Source organism: Haliotis rufescens, unplaced genomic scaffold (assembly GCF_023055435.1).
Source record: "Haliotis rufescens isolate VD_foot unplaced genomic scaffold, xgHalRufe1.0.p SCAF_1, whole genome shotgun sequence".
Classification (NCBI taxonomy): Eukaryota; Metazoa; Mollusca; class Gastropoda; order Lepetellida; family Haliotidae; genus Haliotis; species Haliotis rufescens.
The window spans coordinates 77,071,129-77,091,982 of NW_025963779.1; the positions used below are offsets into that span (position 1 = coordinate 77,071,129).

Consider the following 20,854-nt stretch of genomic DNA (forward strand, 5'->3'; position numbering starts at 1 on the left):
AACTAATCTCGACCAGATTGTGCAGGTTCAGAGACCTAGTGTCTGAGATTGGGACTTGAGTTAGTAACCAGGTCTAGCGTGTATCAAAGATGCTGAGTGGAGATGATATCTACAAAACGTATTGTGAAGTGGACAACTGAGGAGAATAGGGAGGGGAGGGTGGTCGTCAAGCTTTCCAAAGAGCCAATCTCAACATCACATTCACAATTGGCGGAACTTCTTTCTGTAGAATCAGCTGTGGGGCTTGTGGGAAGGCGTCTAATCAGATGGAGGTGGCTAGTTCGAGTCACACTGATCGCGAACCTTCGATCAGTATCGAGGTAGAGGAACTCCTAATGTGACAGTTTTCTGGTGAGTTGTAAGACGCTGTGGTACGAGCATGGGCTGGTTTCACTTCTTTGGAACATGTTATGATGTTTTATAAATGAAGTCCAACACAGAGCATGTAACAAAGGTGAGGTGAGGTGAGGTGAAATGGGGTTTAACGTCGCGTCCAAGATTATTGCACTTATATAGCGACGTGCATGTACGTCTGTGTGTTTGTGTGGCTGCTTGTACTAGTCCGGACTGATGCCGATTTATAGTGCTAGCTCACCGAGGTACCATGCCGCAGTTTAACATGAATACCCCACTCAGACACAGTATACTGACTCCGAGCCGACCAGTCCTTGTTTTAGCCCGTTAATGCCGAGCACCAGACAGGGTAACAACAAGTACCATCTTTTAACGTCTTTTGGTATGACGCGGCCGGGGATCGAACCCCGGACCTGCCGCTCGTCGGGCGGACGCTCTACCACTAGACCACGGAGGCGGTAAGTAACAAAGGAGACGTAGAACGTTTGTGGATAACGCCGTCTTTATTCTTTGCCATGTCGTTTCAGGGCTACGTTTTGTCCCTAAGTGAATGATTTGTACGGATAAATATGAATCGTCAGCTCCAGAGAATAATCAGTCTCGATTATCTGCCGAAACATGCAATGCCATATATGACAAATGTGAATGGATCACTGGACAACCCATTCGAAGCAACTCTTTTATTGTTTGTAAGGGCATTTAAGGACTACTTGTTCCCCTCCATCGGGTGAATACTCACCAAACGGAGAACGGTCACCTAATGAAGGGACAAGAAGAAACCCTGAAACGTCGTTACAAAATGCTAATATACAGTCCAACTGTATAATATACAGTTTCCAACGTCTCTGTGCCACTCTAAAACTTCGGTTATTTCACATATACCTGTGTGTTTATTGACCTTATATATCTGCCCACGCCTCTTGGTTAGATCGTCACGATATGGCTGAAATAATGCCGATGTGACGTTAAATTTTAACTAACTCACTCTTGGTTGGAAGAAAACGAGCAGGTGTTTCGATTTCCAGGTCTCCACTGATTCTCCATCCATTTGTTCTAAACATCGTCCAGCCACATCATGTCAGTTCCCCATAGTTGATGATGAAACGTATCACAGATTTAAACTTAGTTTTGTGTATTTACTGTCTGCCAGACCCTTTTGTGTCAGTTGTCCTGTAAAATGAATGCTACATTTATGCTTCTTAAGAACCAAGTTGTTGGGAGGCCTATAACGTTAACACATAAGTCATGAAGCAATCATGAACGAAAACCTGATGGTATCTTACCGACCTACAGCCTCTTATAGGATAAGGGCTATACTTTTGCATTGTGAGGTTCGCTACGCTCTGAATGTTTATGAATAAATACATCATTATATTACACAATGTCATCATATGCCGCCTCCGATCGTGCACAAGGGGCTGTACAGAGTGTTGTGAATGATTTATTTTAAATTCAGTTGTTAGGAGTACATGAATGTTTGGAATGAATAAAATGTCAATAAAAACCCAACGACCAAGAGCCACAATTCACCTTTGTATCCCACGAGAAGAATGATGTTCACTTTGTGCAGGAAGTGGCTTTCTCTAATTGGTATGTAAAAAAATACACTTCAAAGGTATGCTCCGCATGATAGATTGTGACACAGCCATTATGGCTTGTCCTATGCATCTAGTTGGGCTCAATACAGGAGTATTCAGGACACTCGCCTGTATGTTTGGACTGGTCACATAGACCCATCAGCAGATAAAGTACGTCGATATATTGGAGGGCATGAAACCTGGTCATTAATAGACACAATGGATAGTAAAGCAGAACGGTATTTTATCAGTCAATATCCTTTTTCACATATGCCTTTCATGTATAACAAATACAACATAACGTTTTTCTTCCTGTAAAACGAACCTTTTTTATTTGAAATAATATTTGGTTATGTTTTGTCAGTTCATTTTCAGCGTGACTGCCATATTCATAGTATATGACAGGTGTTCATTTTACGAGACATTTTCTTGTATTTTTGATAATTGTACGACGTATCCTTAGTAGGGGATCCTGGGTGATGATTACAGCATAAGATATGATGTGTCCGATGCGTTGCCCATCAGTTGAGTGTACCAATGCTATATACTTTTCATATAATTTAGGAAACATTCTTAATTTTGTGTTTTATACAGTTTAGTGTTAATAGTGGCTTAAATAAAGAGTAAAACGCACCTGACATAGTGATTTGGGTTAGTTCATATTATTATTGTTAGTACATGGACGAGGGAGTCGATCTTATCCTTATTCGGGAATTAACTGTTAACATCATAACTACTTTATTTGGCATTTCAAAGTTTGTACGGTTAATTAGGGGATTGTTCTGTGGATATACAACAGTTACTACTTTAATAACAATGACTGCGACGTTTCAGTGTAGATACTAACAACGTTATCTATCCAGTGATGTACAGACATGTGAAGTAAGAAGGCTAAATACATGTGGATAATGGATGTTTGTACAAGGTTGAATGATAATATATTGATGTTTACACAACAAATACGGTTGAAGTATGAACTGTATCGATATTTATCCGAGAGAACAATTTTCGTCGTTAGGCGATGTTGAATTATGTTGTACTGATGAACATATTTTGGGTAATTTCGTGGTTGTTATGCAGCGATCTTTCGTTCACGTGATTCACCTTTTTATACAGTTGTGGGGGCGGTCGGGTAGCCTCGTGGTTAAAGCGTTCGCTCGTCACGCCGAAGACCCGGGTTCGATTCCCCACATGGGTACAATGTGTGAAGCCCATTTCTGGTGTCCCCCGCCGTGATATTGCTGGAATATTGCTAAAAGCGGCGTAAAACCATACTCACTCACTCACTCACTCATACAGTTGTGTGTAAGACATAGATCTATATTGCTTCTTTAAGAGTCAGAGTTTGCTGACAGCGTTCACCGTATGACAGCAGAAAACATTTGTGTTTATCTTCACAGAGCATTCTGATTGATGGGTCTTTTGCCTTCTAACTGTTATGGTTGTGTTGGTGTATCAGAAAAGACCACCATTACTTTCAAAATGCATGCACACGGAATGGATCAGTTAACATTGCGATCATATTTTAAAAGAAATAGCAATTGAAACACCACATGACACGATTTTGCCCCTGTATTCTCTGTAGGCAATAGATAAACGAGCAAGATCCCCCATGATTTAAATGGCTGTTAAATTTTATTTCTTGTTTGGTTCAATTTCAGTGCTGGTAATCGCATCTACTTACTATTCCCAATGGGCGGTCGGAAAGAAGACACCGCCAAAATGAAAGAAAAACGCCGCCCTCTGTCTATCATAGAGGAATTCGAAAACAAGGACGATATCTTATCTGCGCCAGACACCAGGAAGTTCTCTGTACCCAAAATTGTGATTACGTCAGAGAATGGCGAGCTCACGTCGGATCTCGCGCAACTGAAGAAGACTGCCACGAGACTTAATCTGAGCACTCGTAGGGAGAGTTACATCGCATGGCGAGCGGAACACATCGACAAACAGCACAACGTTCCTAAACCAGTCCTGAAGGTTGACCATGACGAAAGACTCACTGTCGAGCGTAAGAAAAAGATTGATGATGCTCTGGAATGGCTACGCAATGAACTTGTGAGTATAAGCACGACGTTTTTGACACATACGTGCATTTACGCTTCAGATGTATTCTATCCAATTATGGGGTTAACAGAGAGATTCTATAGTTTAGTTTGAACCACTTAAAAATAACACCCTTGGCGGATGTAAATGTATAAGCTCATACAATGCGTATACAAATAATAATACAAACTTGGAGTAAAGTAATTATGGTATAGGCGAGCGCCTTCAGACCCTACTTAAAGGATACAACGTTATACCCAGATAAATAACATAATCGCTCTCGCTCTCTCTCTCTTTCTCCCTCCTCCTCTCTCTTGCATTTACATGGCGTTGGTCGCATAACCTAGCAGGTTCTGACATTTCTTGACGGAAGCTGCAGAGAGGAAAATTATGTCTAAGTGAACATATGGGTCTGTTTCTGTTCACAGAGAAACTTTATGTCAAGCAACGTCATGTGAATATATCACCTACAGCAACACATTGCCTGATTTCTTGACAGCAGCTGACTTAATAATTTTTTATGTAACATATATATATATATATATATATATATATATATATATATATATATGTGTGTGTGTGTGTGTGTGTGTGTGTGTGTGTGTGTGTGTGTGTGTGTGTGTGTGTGTGTGTGTGTATACATACATACATACATGCATACATACATACATACATACATATATATATACATACACGTGGTGATTTCTGTCTTCAGAAACTGACTTTATATCCAACACATACTGTAATACATATATTTGTTTTTGCGTTGGCAGCAAGAGATGCGATCCCAGGATCAACAGATCGCCCGACGCTTGTTGTCTCTCCGTCACGACATCCACCAGCTTAAGTTGCAAAGGAGCTGCGCGGAGCATCAGGAGCTGCTGGACGATGCGCAGTCGGAACTAGAAGAGCTTGAGGAGCTGCCCGATGTCCTCGACCTTCCTGCAGGTTGTCTGAACAACAACCCCTATAAACACCTGGGAGTCACTAGAATGAACCTCAGTACAAGACGTTTCTCAACTTGCTAAATATTATGTGTCCATATAACATATTTTGATGAAATGACTTTTGCATCGGTCCTTCCGGATGCGATCTGAGTAGTCTGTGACCTTACGTGGTCCTGTGGAGGAGTCCTGTGGAGGTGTCCTGTGGAGGTGTCCTGCGGAGGTGTCCTGTGAAGGTGTCCTGTGGAGGTGTCCTGTGGAGGTGTCCTGTGAAGGTGTCCTTTGGAAGTTGTGAGCGATCTGTGTTCTCGACGGGAAGGTTTGGTACAGACTGTTCTCTTGTCAGGACGTCTTGGTAGGCCTGTAACCTTGGACAGTCTGTGTTCTTGAGAGGAAAACGTGGATAATATGTGTTCTTGACAAAAGCCTTGGATAGTTTTTGTTCTTGACAAAAGCCTTGGATAATTTGTGATCATGACATGAAGCCTTGGAGTTCTTGTTCTCTCGACAGGAAGCATGGGATAGTCTCTGTTCTTGACGACAGGAAGCCTTGGACAATCTGTGTTCTTGGCAAGGGCAGCGTGTGACGATGGATGTTGTCGACTGTCCCCTGAAGATATTACAGCCAGGAGACAGCGTCGTGTAAGGCTTCCCAGCTGCTGCGATGGATGAAGCAAGTTTCTCAAAGTGATGTGTAAGGCAGATTAATCTGATTCCAAGGTGTTGCGAGGCTTTAACCTACATTTCACCTGTGATCCTACCTTGACACTAATGGAGTTCACCTTTGACCTCCATGTAGATGGAAGGGGTGATATGTTTCCATCGTGACATGACTACTTCTGTTTGTAATGCGTGTCGACAGTGTTCAGATACGTCATAAACATGTCACGTACATGATGACTGTATACACACAACGTCACACCACTACGTCAGAACCTCGACACTAGTGTGGTCATAGTTGATATGGATGGTGTGCACATATACATTGCCTCACTGTCATATGTGGACATAGTTAAGTAACCATACATGGTGGCCCATAGTGTCAGTGCATCTCGGCGTTCTTCAGAAAGTGTCGGGGGAAGCAAACCCTTGCAGAAGAATTTAATCAGAAAGACATAGTATTTCATCCCTTTGGAAGTGTTTCATGTTTCATATTCAGTGAGTGAGTGAGTGAGTGAGTATGGAGTTACGCCGTTTTTAGCAATATTCCAGCAATGTCTCAGCGGGGGACACCAGAAATAGAGCTTCACACATTGTACCCTTGTGGGGAATCGAACCCGGGTCTTCGGCGTGACGAGCAAACGCTATAACCACTAGGCTATACCGCCGCCCCATTTCATATTCAGAGAGTCCGTACCATATTCCAGTCAGTACAAACTGTAACGCTTTGTAAACATGCACGTACCTCAACACACTGTTGTACATAACGACAAGAGGCTCAATCGTGGTTCTGCTGAGTATTGAACATCGCTGATAGTATTTATTTCAAATAGTGTGATGGAAGGTTACAATGAACTCTCCAGCTCTCTTTTAACTGCACACCTTTAATTTCCCTGGTTTGGGTAGACGCTTGCTCCAAAACTTGTCATCTCTAGTATACAACCGAAAAATAACAATAACGAAAACCACGTGATACCAACTGTCCAATCAAATATCTCGATATTCTTGAAAAGGATATTCCGAAAATTACCCTCTTATGTTTGATTGCACAAAGGTTTATTTGTGCTGCACATTTGCCTGGATGACCAAGCAGAGTCTTTGATGACAATTCACGTGAAGTTCATGATCTTTAAAATCCACGAATAATAGCAAATTTAAGGACGTCGATCATAGCTGTTCATTCAATCTGTCTGTCACTGTCTGACTTCGGATAGGGTTACCGCCTTGTGTAACAAGGTGATGAATTCAAATACGGTCGACTTTTTCAAAGTCATGGCAAGTTGAAACCGTTGGTTAATATGATCATCGAGAACTGCTTCTGGGACAATACTGAGTCGGGTTAGAGACAATGATTGATGTTGTCCACTGGATCCGGCTTATCGCACACCCTTGCCTTGAAGGGACACTCGGCAGTCAGGGCAAGTTGGAAGCAAATTTATTCAAAACCATTTGTGTCTAACGTAACAAATGTTATATTTGGGATAACACTTTCTTACTAAAGTACAGATTCTCGTACTTTTGTTTTGGTTGAGTCCGGGATTCGAACCCACACTTGCCAGAGTGAGGCACCTAATCGCCAGCACACAAAGTCAGCGATCTAACCCCATCAGCCACCGAGGCTTCCACAAAAATGAAAGTCCGACAACTGGTAGTCTAGATCACGTACCTTGAGTACCCCTCTGACAAGTGTGAATTGGCACGGCTCTCACAGTCTGAGATAGATATCAGTGTTGTATTTCAATACTTACTCTTATTACACAGAAACACCGGCTCTGCTACTCATATGATTCTGCATAACATCGTCTAAGGACTGGGTACTAGCATCCCCCCTTTAAGCTTAAGGTTATTGAGACAATCGTATTGGACTATATGTATATCGTTTATACCTGTTATGTTCGACTGTGTCTACATTTGTCATCACTGAGCATACGGGTACTTTGATAACCTCATTATTGATGTTCTAGAATGTTCAGAATACTTTCTACTCCAACATATTCCTCAGATAATGTTATCACTCTTTACCAATGTTTGCAATATTTCAACAGGCTGGCGGAAGGAATTCGTTATGTTCATATCAGCGTCAATAATTAAGCGGCGCACAAACAAGTAGCTAAAGAAACGTGAAGGGGGCATATTTACGGATGATGAATAAATAAATTTGTACCGCAGCCAGCTTTATTCCAGCTATATGACGGCGATACAATCGATTATCAACAAGAGTTGATGTCGTCAACGACAACCAGTTGCATCGGGGTACCTGACATAATCGGATAGGTAACATTGTGACATCCAATCCACAGTTTAGCCGACTTCTAAACCAACATGGAGCACGAGGGCCATATTCTGTTGCGGACTCAACATGGAGAGACTAACATGGAATACTGGAAATCCCAAATGTTGTCGCGAAGTAATTGAAAAAAAGGAAAACAAATATCATCACCACTTCGACACACAACTCGAGAATCAGCGCGTATTTTACTGACGCTTCTCTGATTTAGGTATTTACAGTTACAGTTCGTACCCCGTGCTTCCAGGGCAACATTAAACGCGATCAATCGATTGTAAATATTTTGTTTAAATTGTAGAGGACAATATACTTACTAATCCCATCATCCCTCTTCATGACAGGTTTCTTTATATAAGTCCATTGTCCTGAAACAAGGTTTGAATGTGGCACAGTTATCTGAAATAAAACCCAACCCAACCCAAATCAGATTTACATGTGTAAGTTCAGAGCGATACCACTGATGGGTTATAGTGTACAGGTATATATGTACAAGCAATGAAAGACAAGAAGCGGCACCTGTATTTATTGATGAAATGATGTTATTTTATGTAAGAAAAATTTAAGACGTGAGTTGATACGATATAGACGAAATCATCGATATATATACAATCATTCCACATACTTTCACGTGATAGTTATTTTGTAATAATCTGTACATATGTTATATACAATGTATATTTATGTAGTTATATATTGTACATATGTATTAATAAATAGAACCATGGAATCAGAAGGACAATAAATATGTTTTATATGAACTATTGATCGGGAATTATGTTTGCTTGGTTGTTTTGTTTTTAAAAACCTCTCTGCCGCAACATTAGCAGAGTGAGTGAGTGAGTGTGTGTGGTTTTACGCCGCGTTTAGCAATATTCCAGCATTATCACGGCGGGGGACACCAGAAATGGGCTTCACACAGTGAGTGAGTGAGTGAGTATGGTTTTACGCCGCTTTTAGCAATATTCCAGCAATATCACGGCGGGGGACACCACAAATGGGCTTCACACATTGTACCCGTGTGGGGAAATCGAACCTGGGCCTTCGGCGTGACGAGCGAACGCTTTAACCACTGGGCTACCCCACCACAACAGACATTAATGTGGTTGCACACAGGCGACCAATGGACTTCCACAACATCACACCATACAGCTCAAGTTGACTATAGGGAAACTCAAAAGTCATCCATCTTGTCATGCAGACTTACGGACACAATCACTACACAATGTACATGCAGATCCTGATAACATAGGGGGCACGACTGGCCCAGTCGTCTAAGGCGCCGCGATTCGCTGTGCAGAGTTGCGTCCCTTGGGCACGCCAGAAACCTATGATTGTGGGTTCGAATCCCGGTTCGCCCCGATTATGTTTCTAGGTTTGTCAGCACTATACCCGTGCTCGTGGGTTTCACCGAAGTGGTAAACGTCTGAGACCTGCATCACTTCGGGCTTTCCTCCCACATTAAGCTGACAAGCCGCGATATGACTGGAATACTGTTAAAAGCGGCGGTAAACCCAACTCACTCACTCACTCACGCACTCCTGATAACACAACACAATTTCATATACTCTGCAAAAAACAAAAAAAAACAACAACAAAAAAAACAAACGCAAAAGTGATCTTAGATGTATAATTTATATATCATATACATAATCAACAGAATGGTAATCGATCGTTCACAATTGGTACACATCATTGTCATTGACCAAGGCACACATGGGACAATAGTATTCAAGATGAAGGTCATCTGCTCTAAATATCTTGTATGGCCACCATTAGAGTCCAAAACTGGCTGCTTCCATGGGACGACCATGCCAGTCAGATCACGAAATGTGGTCTGGGGAATGTTCCTGTACTGCTTGTGCCAAATGTCGCAGGTTCTGAAACACAATGCCATTTAGAAAGTGGTCAAATGTAACAAATGTTATTTTTGGGATAACACTTTCTTAGTAAAGTACATATTCCAGTCCTTTTTGGGGTTGACTCCAACCCGGGATTCGAACCCATACTGCCAGAGTGAGGCACCTAATCGCCAGCACACAAAGTCAGCAATCTAACCCACACAGCCAGCGAGGCCGGAAGCCTATGGGAGGGGACTCAACCCAATGAAGTACCAGAATCTGTACTTTACTAAGGAGATGTTATCCCAGATATAACAATTGTAACAGGTTCTGTGGTTGTTGCTGGCGTGCTCGCAGTCGTTGGTCCAGTGCATCCCTTAAATGTTCGATGATTGGGTTTAAATCTGGAAGCCTGGAGGTCCATGGCAGGATCTGGATGTTGTGAAATGCTGCTGTCAGTCTTGCCGTGTGAGGTCGGGCGTTGTCTTGTTGGAAAATGACGTTCATTTGTTGCACAATGGGAAGGACGTGTGGCCGAATAATCTCTTCCGTGTAACGTTATGCCGTTAATTTCCCCAGAACTTGCACCAAGTCTGTTCTACCAGTGTAGGTGATGGCTGCCATCATCATCACACGATCACCACCAAATCTGTAATTCCCGTAATCAGTTTCTTGTTTAACGATCCCCGCGACGCCTGTAAACACGACGTCTTCCATCCGCCCGGAGAAGCATCAAACGTGACTCGTCACTTGTCTCCATCGCAGATGTGGCCATACTCTGTGACCTTGACACCATTGACGTCGCAGCCGACGATGCAGGTCCTTCACCTCGCATCTGTCGCCAGCGCGTAAACAGTTCCTCACTGTCTGAGCTGATATCCTTCGCAATCCTGGTATTGCAGTAGTTGTAGAGGTGGCCGTAGTTGTTCTTTCACGTCACCTTATGAATCAGCCTATGCTCTAGTAGTGATACGCGGTCGACCGGATCTTGGAATGTCAATTGCTGTCCGATGGGTCTGATAACGGTTGTACAGCCTTGAAATGGTGCTTGGTGCCACATAGAAAAACCAGGCTACAGCTGAAGGTGATTCTCCTGTTTGCAATCAGTCGATGACGTTGATTGCGTTTGGCTTCCGTAAATCATGTTTTCGCTGTCCGCTTGCTGTAAGATCGCACTGGCATGCAAATGAAAACCAACGTTTTTACAGCACAAGTGATGTTGCACGAGCATGTCATGTTGGTGTGTTTCGGCGCCAGGCTCTCACGTGGTTGTGTTTTTGCGATTTTCCCATCTTTTCACCAAATTCTTGCAGTACCTCATGCTTCCCACTCAAATCAATCCCAATCCATGCAGTTTTGTTTTACTTGGTATGTATGTTGACACTCTTTTTTTTGTAGAGAAAACATTTATTTTATGTGTTTGTTGTTTAACGCCGCACTCAGCAATATTACAGCTATATGACGGCGGTCTGTAAATAATCGAGTCTGGACCAGACAATCCAGTGATTGACATCATGATCATCGATCCACGCAATTGGGATACGATGACATGCATCAACCAATCAGCGAGCCTGACCATCCGATCCCGTTAGTCGCCTCTTACGACAAGCATAGTCACCTTTTACGGCAAGCATGGGCTGATGAAGGCCTATTCTACTCCGGATCTTCACGGCATGTAAATAATCGAGTCTGTACACACAAACCAGTATATATAACGTGAGCAACGTGCGATTACGTGCCAAATCACATAACCATCCGATCCCCGTTGTAGTCGGCTATTACAGCAAGCGACTAATTCTGAACCAGAATCTCCACAGGGATACATCATGTGACACCAAATCATAAATACGCATGAGGAGCAGTAGCTGGTAAACATATACGTATATATTCATACCTACATACGCTCTGGATCTAACAAAAGTACTTGTCAAGCTTTACACTAACACTTCAGTGACTTTATTGAACATTCGGGACCACTCGGCATGTTCCGTTACCTCGCGCAGCATTGGAGTAGTGATATAGCATGATTTTACTGTAAACTGCATATATCCCTACGCATATACATGTAGTTCATACGACATGATGACCGATTTTGAGCATTTTTTTAGAGTTAGAAATTAGGTTTACAACTTGGTATAAATCTACATTTTTATAAGGGATATGACCTCCGTCAGATGGTAACTTGTGATAGTCACCTTAACTGTTGAAACTAGCGAATCCATTTCCAATGTGGATTCCTTTTAAAGCAGACGGAGATGACTTTTGGGTTGAGATGAAGCGCGTGTTCGTTGCACACTCAGGGGACATAACTCTTTGATGACAGGCATCGATGTAGGCGACAAAAACTCCTTCTGTCGGCAGTGTCTTGGAATATTAGGCTTAAACTGTTTGTTTAACATATCAATGAATGGATAGTAGTGCCTTCATACTAACACGATGCACGTCAAGTCGGTTGCCTGGAACACCCGGATGTGATACCCGGGCTTGCCGGTGTTGACAACAGAATTGATGTGCTCAGTGTTATTTTCCGTCACATTGTGTATCAACCACCCGGTTTCCGTCTTCTATTTCGAGATGCTTACTTGTCAGATTGTCCATTCACGTCCTCGCATCGACAAATAAAACCTTTAAACTCACGGTTAATGTTTATGTAAAGAACATTCACCACACGGGGACTAAACTGCAAGGCAAAATAGAAGCGACAAAACCCTTTCCATATTCAACAGAAATATCTGTCAGAAGCAGAGTCGATTGTAGGATTCCGACTGTATCGTGACCATGTGTTTCCGGGTCCCCCCACTGGACCGACACATATTGTTCCCCAGTTTAGAACCCGGGAACCTGGAATAATGCCTAAACAATGGGCATGCGGGGTATAGTCCATTCCACCTGAGATACTGTGATATACTCTAACAAAACACGGTGAAGTTACAAGATTTGTTTACACATATTCTTAATTGACTTTTACATCCATTTGCACATGACACTGATTCATCAATAAATTTAAAGTCCAGATACACTAAGATTCACTAAAAATAATAAACATTACAACATTTGTTCATGTATATTATACATGTACTGTTCATCTATTGGCAGAATAAAAAGCCTCACACCTGTAGCGTGTGTCGTGTTCTTTGCACAGACGCTGCCCATGAAAGAAATATATCCTCCACAAACCTTCCCCGGGGTGTTGCAGGTTAAGGTATGAGCGACCAGTAGTCCCTTAAACATTCTTGCAGGTGATAGAAAGGTCTGGGCGGTGATGAGTAGAAACGTTTTGCAGGTTATCGGCATGTTTTGTTTGTTTGTTTGTTGTTTAACGCCGCACTCAGCAATATTACAGCTATATGACGGCGGTCTGTAAATAATCGAATCTGGACCAGACAATCCACTGATTGCCGTCATGCGCATCGATCCACGCAATTAATGACGTGCATAAACCAAGTCAGCGAGCCTGACTAGCCGATCCCGTAAGTCGCCTTCTACAGCAAGCATGGGTTTCTGAGTGGAACCAGGTTGTTGGGTGTAGACCACTTAAAAACGAAATGTTATGCAGCTTCTGAAACTCATATTTGTAGTAAATAGAATGTGTCTGTTTAGTAATACGATAACACAATCACACACTCTTATGTTCTTAATACTATGTGAGTGAGTGAGTTGGGTTTAACGCCGCTTTTAACATTATTCCAGCCATATCGCGGCGTGTCAGCTTAATGTGGGTGGAAAGCCCGAAGTGATGCAGGTCTCAAACGTTTACCACTTGGATGAAACCCACGAGCACGGGTATGGTGCTGACAAACCTAGAAACATAATCGGGGCGAACCGGGATTCGAACCCACAATCATAGGTTTCTGTCGTGCCAAAGGACGCAACTCTGCACAGCGAATCGGGGCGCCTTAGACGACTGGGCCACCCGTGCCCCCCTGAACTGCTGGGAAAACGAAAGTACACACCCATGTTTGATAACGACTATGTTGATGTATTTGATACGGGTATCATATAGTCGATATGGTCTGGTCCAGACTCGATTATTTACAGACCGCCGTCATATAGCTGGAATATTGCTGAGTGCGGCGTTAAACAACAAACAAAGATAAAACAAAAGACTATCTCACAACAGGTCAGGCTGGTAACGTGTTGACATTTGGTCAAAGTGTATAGTTTCTGTGGCTGGCAGTTTATGTTGTTCGGGTATAGGTTGCCAAGTGCTCTGTTGCGCCACAATTCGTTTTGCAGAGTTGCCTCCCTTCGTTATGCCAAGATCCGATGGTCGAGGTTAAATCCCAATACACCGCGATTATGATGCTTGGTTTGTGAGCACCATACCAGTGCTCGTGAGTTTCACATACAACCAGCAACATTCGGAATGTTCCTCCCAAATTTAGTTCATATGCTGTTATGTCATTGAATCACTGATTGATACATTTAAGTGGATTTTGGCTCAACTTCATCACTCGGCTGAACAACAGGTTTTGACACGGTCCTGAATGTGGAACTTGAAAATGCCTAATGTGTGAGTGAGTCTCTATGATATATAAAGACATCGATATGTTATGTCACCAGTCACACTCACCCGTTTGTTCGCTGTTATCTAATATTGCTCCACATGGCGCCATGCCTCAAACATAGCGGGACCGCCTCCGTGGTCTTGTGGTAGAGCGTCCACCCGGAGAGCGGAAGGTCCGGGGTTCGATCCCCGACTGCGTCATACCAAAAGACGTTAAAAGATGGTACTTGTTGTTACCCTGTCTGGCGCTCGGCATTAAGGGGCTAAAACAAGGACTGGTCGGCTCAGATCAGTATACTGTGTCTGAGTGGGGTATTCATGTTAAACTGCGGCATGGTATCTCAGTGAGCTAGCACTATAAATCGGCATCAGTCCGGACTAGCACAAGCAGCCACACACACACATGTGCATGCACGTCGCTATATAAGTGAAATAATATTGGACGCGACGTTAAACCCCATTTCACCACCTAAGATATATACAGACATCAAAATGTTACGTCATCAGCCAGACTCACCCGCTTTTTCGCTGTTATCTAATATTGCTCCACATGGGGCTAGACCCGTGAAGATTCCGGGGTAGAATAGGTCTTCAGCAACCCATGCTTGCCGTAAAAGGTGACTATGCTTGTCGTAAAAGGCGACTAACGGGTGATCAGGCTCGCTGACTTGGTTGATGCATGCCATCGATCCCAATTGCGTGGATCGAAGCTCATGATATTAATCACTGGATTGTCTGGTCCAGACTCGATTATTTACAGACCGCCGTCATATAGCTGTAATATTGCTGAGTGCGGCGTTAAACAACAAACCAACATGGCGCCATGCCTCAAACATTGCGGCTGTCATGACCCTGTCTTGTTCGTGGGTAAAACACAGCAGTATTCCTCACGATTAATATGCACTTAACAGTGTCCTGACAACTGTGTCATCGAGGGTTAATCTCGAGTGCTTCAGTCTTCTAATAATACACACAAAACAAATTGATCACAGCTTTACCTTCAAATCGATATTGGACTAATCCAGTTGTATAGACAGCGTCAGTGAGCTGACTCATTAAGAGGGGTGTCAACTCTGTAAACAGCGTGTTTGACATGATTCGGTTGTCATGTTCCCATGAAGGTGACATATAGGCTTGCTTTCAGTTTCCATTCAAAAATAGAAGCGTGGTCGTGAAATGAATAATTCCGAAAAATGGTTCGTGATTTCGGTAGTCGTGCAAAATTTCCAAGTGACTAAGTTAGTGAGTTGGGTTTTCGTTCTTTTTAAAGTCACAACGTGTCTTTTTAAAGAGGAGAGTCCATTGTGATGTTTATCAATGTGTTTATCACTTTGGTGGAACCCGTCAACACGGATATGGCGTTGACAAACCAAAGATAACAACTGCGGCGAATCTAAAATTTGAACCCATGGCAATCCTGGCACGACTAAGGGAGGGAACTCTGCACATTGCGTTGCATGGCTTTAAACGAATGGGCCAACCGTGCCCTCTCGCTAAAAATAAGCGGAAAGATGGCATTATTTACATAATGACAAACTCTTATTTATCTTTAATTTAGTTCTTATTATTTTGAGAACACCATGCCATAAACAATATGGATCCGAGATTTCAGTTCAGATTCGCTACTTCCACTGGTTGTGGTCATAAACTGCACATGTATCCATATTTCTAACATTTACTTCAGCGGTTTATTAATTTGCCTAGTTTGAAAGATCTTTTTGGTATTTCATCCCAAAATAGTCTCCATCGCGAATTAAAAATGTTTATACTAAGTGGCCGGAACTCATTAAGTAGCACGTGCCCAACATGTAAAGAACAATATTTTTATTAAATATACGCAGAGCAAAAACAATTGTTGTTATAAAAAACAATCTGTATTTTGCTAACATAATGAATTGACCGATCAAGATTTATATTGAAGTAGAATTTAACCAAAACAATATACTTTTTAATAGTCGCCCGAAAAAAATAATTATTAATTTTGACGCCATGCGCTATTTCTTTTTACTCGACCATTATTTCCCTACTAACCGTCACCATATTGCTGGCTATACATAACATGGCCATCAAATGTACGTTTCACTCATCTAGACAAGGGAAAGGAACGTGAAAAAAGTAACAGAGCCAAAGTATACTCCAACTCATCTAAACCTCGCCTTTAAAACAATACGTTGACCGTCTCTCAAGCCCAACCAAGTCTAGCTGTTCAACATCCATTCGGTTTGGTGACAAGCGGTCAGCTGTCCACGCCACGTTCCCTGATGTCCACACACGGACACGCGTACCCTGGACATTCGGACAATGACCGGAGAGGACTGATGGCTGCAAAACACGCCACTGACCACTCTACCTTAACGACAACAGCAGTTCTTCAACAGGTAATTCTAGTATTGATTATCCAAATACCCCGAAGTAACATATGTTGTGCTGGGACACAGGTATGGCGTCGGTAGCTGTGGACGGCGATTGGTCAAGATGATTGATAAGATAAATAATCTGACCATTCGAGTGTATAACTGTATATACGACCAAGGCTCGGCACAGGAGATGATATTACAATAACGTGTTACAAGGTAGACGGTCATTAATTGTATTAATACACATTTAAAAAAAAATTAATGCTTTTTTCTACGAATCTACTTAAAACAGCCGTTCATTGACAATCAACAGGTCGACGACAGTATTAACAATCATCTCTTGGGTATCTGTGTATACAGCATAACATATGTCTTCTACTATACGTCTTTATTAGTAATGGCGTGTTGTAGATGTAATGTATTTATGGATGAGATAAGTCTTTACTTTCCTCTGCGATACTGTATGTGTGGTTTAACTACATGTGCTTCCCAGGTAATGACAGGAGGGGCCGTCTCAAGATCTTTCTCGTTCTGTTTGAATGTTTGAAATATGCGTAAAAGAGGACACTATATCTCGTATGTATTCTCGATTCATCTCATTTTCAGACTTGAGAATGTTACTGTAAGAGGAATAGCACTCAGTTTTGGAACCTAGTGTCGTTTTGAGACGGTCCCTGACATGACAAAGTTTTTTCTTTTGCGTTTTGCATCAAGTTGCTGTACATTGCATTGTAAACATACTTGCTACTAGGTGATTGTTATATTTCTGTAAAGAATTCCAACAAAAACAAAAATACATGTCATCTTTGTTAGTAGTTCACAGAATACATGTATGTAATTAAGAGAGTAATTTGAAAATAAGATTTTTATCAATCATTTAATCCTTTTGCCAGTAAGGCCATGGATAGGAGTGAAATTATTGAACATTATTAGTTTTTCTTCATGGTGATTGGCTAGTTCATTGTAATTCTTCCATTGTTTTCATTGTGTGCGAAAACCAATAACATCGTGACGTCGTTCCAACAATAGACTCATTGAGCTTTTGTCTCCACTTGAGAGTGAGACCCACACTTTTGTCTCCACTTGAGAGTGAGACCCACGCATTTGTATCCACTTGAAAGTGAGACCAACACTTTTGTCTCCACTTGAGAGTGAGACCCACACCTTTGTCTCCACTTGAGAGTGAGACCCACACTTTTGTCTCCACTTGAGAGTGCAACCCACACTTTTGTCTCCACTTGAAAGGGAGACCCTCACTTTTGTCTCCACTTGAGAGTGAGACCCACACTTTTGTCTCCACTTGAGAGTGAAACCCACGCTTTTGTCTCCACTTGAGAGTGAAACCCACGCTTTTGTCTCCACTTGAGAGTGAAACCCACACCTTTGTCACCACTTGAGGTGGGGTAACCTAGTGGTTAAAGCGTTTGATCATCACGCTGAAGACCCGGGTTTGATTCCCCACATGGGCACAATGTGTGAAGCCCATGTCTGGTGTCCTGCGCCGTGATATGACTGGAATATTGCTAAAAGCGGCGTAAAACTATACTCATTCTTAGTATACATGATATGTCAACTGTTGAAACAGACGACCGGATTCAAAGTGAGCAGCTGATTATCTCATGAAAATAAATGATGTACATTACGGGAACACGTTTTGAGCATCTGTTGAACTGATTTTCATATTTAACGGATTGTGATTCCAAGTTTAGCGGATTGGGTTATAGCATCCATAACGACAGCAATTATACGACTCTTCACTGTACGGATGAAGAGTGCCAGACAAAACTGTGTGATTGGCATACTAGAAACTGGTGAGTAAATACAAATAGGAAAACGTGCAGCTTTATGGCTAACGACCTCTGGTTTATTGCATTCAGCGCCGTTTCGATGTAGATTCTCAAACCGTTACCGGGGGCACGGGTGGCCCAGTCGTCTAAGGCGCCGCGATTCGCTGTGCAGAGTTGCGTCCCTTGGGCACGCCAGAAACCTATGATTGTGGGTTCGAATCCCGGTTCGCCCCAATTATGTTTCTAGGTTTGTCAGCACCATACCCGTGCTCATGGGTTTCACCGAAGTGGTAAACGTCTGAAACCTGCATCACTTCGGGCTTTCCTCCCACATGAAGCTGACACGCCGCGATATGACTGGAATACTGTTAAAAGCGGCGTTAAACCCAACTCACTCACTCACTCAAACCGTTACCTAACTACAGTGACTACAGCCAAGTGATGAGAGGTATATATACATGATATGTTGTGATAAACAGCAGATTAACATTGACAGCTACAGGTAGGATAACAAATAGCATACAGATAATTGGATGAAGCCAGATATAAAGTATGTATAACAAATATCACACAGGTATGAAGCCAGATATACATTAAGGGTTACAATGTTGATCAAGCTGATTGGAAACTAATTAAAAAGAGTCTATTGCTTGATTAGATTACATAGACAGACGTGATGTATTACCTTTGATCTCCTTTTTCGGGCGTTGGTTGGGGCGGGGGGGGGGGGGGGGGGGGGGAGGGGGGGGGGGTACGGCCATTACCTTGGAGGATGATCCTAAAGGATGGGGAGCCAGTGAGGATGGTATAGATGCCTGCTTGGTGCTTAAGTAATCTACTGATATCATGTGCAATCTTGCCAATGTAAGGTAGGGTGATTCTGATGGGGGCGGATTCTGGTCTGGTCTGTTGGTTGTGGGCTAGAGAGTGGTGGTGGGCGGATTCTGGTCTGGTCTGTTGGGTGTGGGCTGGAGAGTGGTGGAGGGCGGATTCTGGTCTGGTCTGTTGTGTGTGGCCTGGAGAGTGGTGGAGGGCGGATTCTGGTCTGGTCTGTTGGGTGTGGGCTAGAGAGTGGTGGAGGGCGGATTCTGGTCTGGTCTGTTGGCTGGGGCTAGAGAGTGGTGGTGATGGTTCTCTTGACCAGCTTGGTTGGATGCTGGTTGTGTTGGGAGAAGACATGCTGCTGATTATCATGATGATTAAGTTCATGGTGAAGGTGGGAGGTACGAGACATGTTTCCGATTGTTGTAGTACTGAGTAGGATTACAAGGACTGTGGTTCAAACCTGTTCGGTTGAGGAATTCTATGATTATAAGCATACAAGTATTATATTTTGAAATTCAAGATTATTCCTAGGTTACAAGATACCAACGGTTTCATCGATATAGGTACTGTCACAGGTGTACGTTGGTGAAAGTGTGTTGTACAAACCACTTGGTGTTCTTGATAAACAGGACAGTAGACCCATCACGTGATCAGATGTCGTGTAACATCCATTTCTCATCGAATATAAAAGTTTAGAAGGTTATGAAGAAAGTGGATGGATTCGTGGCAATGTCTGCATAACCAATGGCAACTTTGACCAAAACATTGATTAACCCTAAACCTAACCCTAACCCTAACCCTATACCCTAACCCTAACCTTAAACCCTAACCCTAACCCTATACCCTAACCCTAACCTTAACCCTAAACCCTAAACCCTAAACCCTAAACCCTAACCCTAAACCTTAAACCCTAACCCTAACCCACTTACCCAAGCGATAACCGTAACCCAGGTGATATAATATTCAAGTTACATAAAAAGGATTTCAATGTATTAAATACAGGAAGAATGGTTGTCAAATAGTTATCGAAATAACAATAATTGACAAACGGAGGCAGGTGAATGAGTCATACTATAAATGATTGTACTAAACCGTCTTAGCAAACCAAATAAGGAATCATTATTTACAAGACACATATGATGTTTAGTACAATCAAATACAGCATGACTCACACATTCCCCAGCCTCCGTTTGCTATCACCACCCTTCCACCTCATCATCAAATGACCCTCCCCTACTGCGAATCGGGTGGTCAAAATGTCAGACTGCATCTTGTCTTGGTGGTTCAATGGTATAGGCGAGTCAGTGGGCGTTTAAGTGTGTGAGTCAGGTTTTCGCCCTTTCAATATGAGAGTTATGTGAAAGGTATAATGTAATTATATGTAAAGGAAAGTTATATGAGAATTATATGACAATTATATGAGAGTTATATGCCAGTTTTATGTGAGTTATATGACGGCGGGAAACATCGGTTATGGGTTTCCCAATATGTACCAATGTGGATCTATTTAAAGACTAGGTCTGCTACACAAGCCAACAGTTCTAATGGTGATTGTTCCATCCTGTTTACATGGCGTCTCCTATAAAGCTAACTGCGCGTTATCTGAACTTCAGCATTTCGAGACTTGGCTGTAGGAGGGTCATTAGAGGCAATTGTACCTCTTTATATGTTA

The 20,854-nt window shown here is 42.5% G+C and overlaps 1 protein-coding gene across 3 annotated transcripts in view; it reads left to right on the top strand.

Annotated features, from left to right (window-relative positions):
* Positions 1-7,985, top strand: part of LOC124147848 (protein FAM167A-like) — a 52,164-nt gene extending 44,179 nt beyond the window's left edge. For all 3 annotated transcript variants that reach the window (XM_046518643.2, XM_046518645.2, XM_046518644.2), the window contains 2 exons: positions 3,593-3,989; positions 4,751-7,985. In XM_046518643.2, the coding sequence (XP_046374599.1) occupies positions 3,593-3,989; positions 4,751-5,005 (652 nt within the window). In that variant the 3' untranslated portion in view covers positions 5,006-7,985. The remainder of the gene's footprint in view (positions 1-3,592; positions 3,990-4,750) is intronic.
* The last annotated feature ends 12,869 nt before the right edge of the window (positions 7,986-20,854 follow it).